General features: G+C 45.8%; 1 protein-coding gene across 1 annotated transcript in view; it reads right to left on the reverse strand.

Annotated features, from left to right (window-relative positions):
- Positions 1 to 1,168: 1,168 nt before the first annotated feature.
- FIBP (FGF1 intracellular binding protein) overlaps positions 1,169 to 6,505 on the reverse strand; it is a 10,590-nt gene continuing 5,253 nt past the window's right edge. Inside the window, exons 6-10 of the mRNA XM_015826464.1 lie at positions 4,002 to 4,166; positions 3,613 to 3,676; positions 2,731 to 2,817; positions 1,885 to 1,982; positions 1,169 to 1,374 (exon numbers count right to left, since the gene is read on the reverse strand). Of these exons, the coding sequence (XP_015681950.1) occupies positions 1,305 to 1,374; positions 1,885 to 1,982; positions 2,731 to 2,817; positions 3,613 to 3,676; positions 4,002 to 4,166 (484 nt within the window). The 3' untranslated portion in view covers positions 1,169 to 1,304. The remainder of the gene's footprint in view (positions 1,375 to 1,884; positions 1,983 to 2,730; positions 2,818 to 3,612; positions 3,677 to 4,001; positions 4,167 to 6,505) is intronic.

Below are 6,505 nucleotides of genomic sequence, written 5' to 3' on the forward strand. Positions count from 1 at the left end.
ACCTGACAGACTTTAAAATGAATGGACTTCAACTCCCAGAATTCCCTAGCCAGCTAGGCTACCTGGGGAATTCTGGGAGTTGAAGTCCACCCATCTTAAAGCATGCTGGCTGGGGGAATTCTGGGAGTTGAAGTCCTCCCATCTTAAAGTGGCTGAAGTTGAGGAACATTAGCCCAAAGTCTTTGTTGGGGGAACCAGAATCTCCATTGCTAAGCCAAGTGGTTGCTAAATGAGTCATGCCGGATTTTACCATGTCTGTCATGGACGTTAAGCGAATCATCCCCTTGTTAAGCGAATCGTGCCGTTGTGAAGGGAATCCAGCTTCCTTCATTGACTTGGCTTGTTGGAAGCCGGCTGGGAAGGCCGCAAATGGCGATCACGTCACCCTGGGAGGCTGCAATGGTCGTAAGTGCGAGGACCAGTCATAAGTCACTTTTCTTCAGTGTGGTAATTTTGAACGGTCGCTAAATAAATGGGTTGTAAATTGAGGACTGCCTGTTTTCTGTCCCAACCATCTTCTCTCTCTTTAATGGCCAACACAGTTTTTCCCCATTCTGATCCTGCCACTATAATATTAATAATAAAGTTGGAAGGGACCTTGGAGGTCATCTAGTCTATCATTTATGGAAAATCAAAGTTCCTCCCCCCCCTTTCCGGCCCCCCACACCATCAAGAACCAAACTAGCACCATCAAAGAGCGATAAAAATCCATTTTAATTCTGACACTTCGAGGCTCCTCTTCCCTTTCCAGGTGCATTGGATGACAACTCCCATAATCCCCTTCCAGGCCTGACCTTCTCCCCTTAACTCTGCTCTAATTCAACCAAGTGGCCACCCAGCAGAGATTTTTTTTTCTTAGCAAAACCTCTCCCAAAAGACAGCCAGTCCCCAATTTTAATTCTGACATCTGAACAACAACCCCCCCCCCCCAATTCCCTTGCCAGATCGACTGGACAACAATCCCTATAATCCCCCACCAGGCACGGCCTTCCGTCCTTAAGACTCAGTGCCCTTACTTCAACCAGCCAGGCAAATCAAGCCACGCGTCTGCTTGGGAACAAAACGGATTCTTTTATTTCATCCGAGCAAAAAAACTCAAAACAATTGACTAGTCCTCATTGTCCCCCCCCCAAAAAAAAAAAAAAAAAAAAGAGAGAGAGAGAGAGAAAAGGGGGAGGATGAATTTTGGGTTACGGGTGCAAGGAGAGCAATCACAGAGGAATGGCACCGGGTCTCTCCCTAGAGGGAATATTAACATCTATTTAAAATAAAGAAAAAAAAAAAAGAAATTAAGATAGTGGGGTTCAGTCGTGGTATATCTTGAGGAGGCAGGCCTTGAGGGTACCCATATATCGTTCCCAAAGCACTTGATGCCTGCAAGAGGAGAAAGTCAGAGATTGGAAAAAGTTGGAGGAATGAAAATAAATATAGGTACTCCTCGACTTACAACCATTCATTGAGTGACGTTTCAGAGTTACAACGGCACTGGAAAAAAAGGACTTATGACCGTTTTTCACAATGACGACCGTTGATCACATGATCAAAATTCAGACCCTGGGCCACTGACTCACATTTATGACGGTCGCAGCGTCCCGGGGTGTGTGTGTGTGTCTCGTGATCCCTTTTTGCGATCTTCTGACAGGCAAAGTCAAGGCGGGGGGGGGGGAAGCCACATTCGCTTAACGACCGTGTGACTCATTTAACAACCGCAGGGATTCATTGAGCAACTGCGGCAAGAAGGATTGTAAATCGGGCCAAAACTCACTTAAACCAATGTCTCGCTTAGCGACATAAACTCTGGGGTCCACCGAGGCCGTAAGTTGAGGACTACCCGCCCCGCAAACAAACCGAGGAGTGTGGGTGTGTGCGGAAGACGTTGCAAACCTGAACACTTCCAACGAGTGTGCGCTGGCTGTGTACTGGGTCAGGAAAAGCTGCACGTCGTTTGAGCTCCATTTGTCGGATCGAAACGGCTCCACAAACTTCAGAAAAGAAAAAAAAAACCAAGGAGAAAAGGATAAAAAATCGGGTAGGAAAAGTGATAATTTACGAGCCTTGGAAAGGAGCAATTCGGGCTGGGAGCCCCAGCGAGCTTTGGAAGAGGGGCAGAGGCCGCGTTCCCAGAAGGAGGAGAGTCAGAGAAAGATTCCCAAATTCCACAAAATCAGGGGCAGGTCGAATAAAAACCGAATGGATTCAGTGCGGGGCCTAAAGGGGCCTTGGGTCAATGTTTTTCCAATTCCAGGTCACTTTCTGAGATCCCGTGGCACTCCAAGGTGGTGCCTCCCAATTTTGGCGACTTTAACATGGAAAGATGTCAACTCCCAGAATTCCCCAGCCAACAGGGCTGGCTGGAGAAATTCTGGGAGTTGAAGCCCACCCATCTTAAAGCCTGCTGGCTGGGGGATTCTGGGAGTTGAAGTCCACCTCTCTTAAAGCCTGCTGGCTAGGGGATTCTGGGAGTTGAAGCCCACCCCTCTTAAAGCATGCTGGCTGGGGCATTCTGGGAGTTGAAGCCCACCCCTCTTAAAGCAAGCTGGCTGGGGGATTCTGGGAGTTGAAGTCCACCCCTCTTAAAGCATGCTGGCTGGGGGATTCTGGGAGTTGAAGTCCACCCCTCTTAAAGCACATTGGCTGGGGGATTCTGCGAGTTGATATCTAGTTCTAAAACTATAAATGTTAGGCAGCTCAAAACCAAACATTCCCAGAGCTGGAAGAGACTCACATTACCTTTTCCACTAGATCAACAAAAAAATCTCGGACGTCTTTGCTGTGGGTAAGCTTCGAGGCAATGTTGATCAAAGCCCGACTGAGATTCTGCAAGAGAGTCATTTTTGGTGAGATGGGCAGCTATAGAAATTTGATTAAAAATAATAAAATGAAAAGATGAGATGAGATGACGTGGGGTGGGGTGGAATAGAATAGAAAAGAATAGAATATAGAATAGAATATAGAATAGAATAAGAGAATGGAATGGAATGAATAGAATAGAATAGAATAGGATGGAATGGAATAGAAATAGAATAGAAATAAGGAATAGAATAGAATAGAATATAGAATAGAATAAGAGAATGGAATGGAATAGAATAGAAATAATAGAATAGAATAGAATAGAATATAGAATAGAATAAGAGAATGGAATGGAATAGAATAGAAATAATAGAATAGAATAGAAAAGACAAGAGAATCAATAATTAGAACAGTATTCCCAAACCACAGCAATTTAAAAGATCTGTGAACTTCAACACCCAGTACTCCCCAGCCAGCCATGCTGCTGGGGAATTCTGGGAATTGAAGTCCACTTATCTTAAAGTGATCAAGACATTGCACCAAACCCCCCCCCCCCCCGCTATTTTTAACTTTTCTACATCTGTAGAACCCCTATTTTTGTGGCTCTGCAGGAGGGTGGGCTTTTTTCCCCAAAGTGCACTGGCACCCCCGTGTGGCCAAATGCTAAATAACAGCTCACAAGGACTTCCCGGTTTGTATCAGATTCTGGAGAAAATTCAGATTTTTATTTTTTTTTACTTATTACATTAACAAGGAGATTGTGGGAGCACAGGGAGGTGTGTCAGGATTCACACTCTGGACCTGGGCTCCAGCTGGACCCACCTTAAAATTGGCTTCCATCTCACTGAAGACGGAGATCTTCCCCCGCAGTGCAGTGCAGACCAGGCTGTGGAGCAAGAATGAAAAGGAAAGAATTAGGAAAAAAATCAGGAAATTTTAGAGAACATCCCCACACACACACACACACTCAAATGTTGGAATGCTCAAGGTTGGAAGGGGCCTTGGAGGTCTTCTAGTCCAGCCCCCCCCAAGCAGGTGACCCTATATACTATACTATCTCAGACATGATATCTAGTGATATCTCCAGCCAGCTCCTAACGCATTATTCACCTGCCTTATAGGCAAAGGGCAAAACACGAATTTGCCTTGTGTGCTAACTCAAAGCTTTGAGTATTCTGCAAAGCCCCCTCCAGGTAGCCCCTCTTCCATACCTCTTGTGCAGATCCAGCAGATCTTTGTCTGCAATCAGAACCTTTAACTCTTTCAGGCCCTGTAAAAATTCTTTATCCAAGTCGACGTCCATGTCGTCCACGTTCGTATCTGCCAGGACAAATAAAGTGAGCCATTTGTTGGTTTGTTTGTTTCCGCCGTTATTCCTTTATAAGCAACCCAAGGTGGTGAAGGTCTGCAATTGTTGCTTCCTTCTCTCTTTTTCCTTTCAGCAGGAACCCTGTAAAGTGGGCTGGGTTGAGAGAAAGGGATTGGCCCCAGAGTCACCCAACCAGCTTTCATGGCTAAGGTGGGACCAGAATTCCCAGTTTCCTGGTGGTTGGCCCAAAGCCACCCAGCTGGCTTTGATGCCTAAAGTAGGACTAGAACTCGCCATCTCCTGGTGATTGGCCCAGAGTCACCCAGCTGGCTTTGATGCCTAAGGTGGGACTAGAACTCCCAGTTTCCTGGTGATTGGCCCAAAGTCATCAAGCTGGTTTTCGTGCCTAAGGTGGGACTAGAACTCACAGTCTCCTGGTGACTGGCCCAAAGTCATCCAGCCAGCTTTAAGGTGGGATTAGAACTCACAGTCTCCTGGTGACTGGCCCAAAGTCGCCCAGCCAGCTTTCAGGTCTAAGGTGGGACTAGAACTCACAGTCTCCTGGTGACTGGCCCAAAGTCATCCAACCAGCTTTAAGGTGGGATTAGAACTCACAGTCTCCTGGTGACTGGCCCAAAGTCGCCCAGCCAGCTTTCAGGTCTAAGGTGGGACTAGAACTCACAGTCTCCTGGTGACTGGCCCAAAGTCATCCAGCCAGCTTTAAGGTGAGACTAGAACTCACAGTCTCCTGGTGATTGGCCCAAAGTCACCCAGTTGGCTTTCAGGTCTAAGGTGGGACTAGAACTCACAATCTCTTGGTTTCCAGCCCCGCATCTTAACCACTACACCGAACTGCCTCATAATTACTGTTTATATTTCTCTACCTTGACTGATTCTTGGTCCCTCCTTCCGAGGGACCACAGCTTTAATTTGTCGAAGAATTTGACCCAAACGAGGACTAGAATCTTATCTCTGGGCGAGGGTGAGTGATATTCTTATCGGTGCCCACATTTCAGATGAATTTAGGCAGCTGGGAACATGTTTTCCCAAAGGGCAAGGAGAAAAATGACTGGAGAGTTAGAAACAAGATTTTACAAGCAGGGAATGGCTTAGCCTGGAGAAGATATGATTAAAGAGGGAACGAAAATGCCCTTTAAATACAGGCTTGCAACGTCTCCGAGCAGGAGCCACAGGAGAATGGATTTAAATGATAGAATTAAGGGTTTAAATTACAGAGTCTGGCGGCAGGTGTAATGGTATGTGGCAACTAGTTGAACGGTGCCAAGGGAACAGTCAGATAATAATAATAATAATAATAATAATAATAATAATAATAATAATAATAATAATAATAATAATAATAATAATAATAATAATAATAATAAAGTTGGAAGGGACCTTGGAGGTCATCTAATCCAACCCCCTGCTTAGGCAGGAAACCCTATACCATTTCAGACAAATGGCTGTCCAGTCTCTTCTTAAAAACTTCCAGTGTTGGAGCATTCACCGCTTCTGGAGGCAGGTTGTTCCACTGGTTAATTGTTCTCACTGTCAGGAAGTTTCTCCTTAGTTCCAGGTTGCTTCTCTCCTTTTCCATCCGTTGTTTCTTGTCCTGCCTTCAGGCGCTTTGGAGAATAGCTTGACTGCCTCTTCTTTGGGGCAGCCCCTGAGATACTGGAAGACTTGCTATCCTGTCCCTCCTCGTCCTTCTCTTCATTAAACTAGACATCCCCAATTCCAGCAGCCGTTCCTTATATGTTTTAGCCTCCAGTCCCCTGATCATCTTTGTTGCTCTTCTCTGTACTCTTTCTAGAGTCTCAACGTCTTTTTTACATCGTGGCGACCAAAACTGGATGCCGTATTCCAAGTGTGGCCTTACCAAGGCCTTGTAAAGTGGTATTAATACTTCACATGTTCTTGATTCTATCCCTCTGTTAATGCAGCCTAGCATTAGAGATTGCTTAGCCCTCAGCTGCATAATGAAGAAAGAGGGGTCAGAAGGGACCCTCTCTAGTTTCTCAGGTTATAAAGGGGGAGGGGGAGAATCTAGATCCATGGGAAGAGTTCAGAGTGCGTGCAGGGATGTCCAATGTGATGTAGGGAAGACCTTGGGAGACGGAGCAAAGAGACCCTGCCCAGGAACGGCCCGATAAAAGACTGCTTAGCCTTCAGATGCATTACAGGCAGGGCAAATGCTGAACAGGGACCCCCCCCCCCTAGTTTCTCAGCTTGTAAAGGGGGAGGGAGAAAAGAACTGTACTTTCAGATTCTATTAATGCAGCTTTGCAATAAAGTGGAATGAGTTTATCTGGTCATATTTCCTGTCTAGTAAAACTGACGCGGGTTACGGAAAACTCTCTAAAATTAAAAAGAGAGATTGAGGTCGAACCTATAACAGACCTTTGG

This window comes from Protobothrops mucrosquamatus, unplaced genomic scaffold (assembly GCF_001527695.2).
Source record: "Protobothrops mucrosquamatus isolate PMUCROS unplaced genomic scaffold, P.Mucros_1.0 scaffold3146, whole genome shotgun sequence".
Taxonomy (NCBI): domain Eukaryota; kingdom Metazoa; phylum Chordata; class Lepidosauria; order Squamata; family Viperidae; genus Protobothrops; species Protobothrops mucrosquamatus.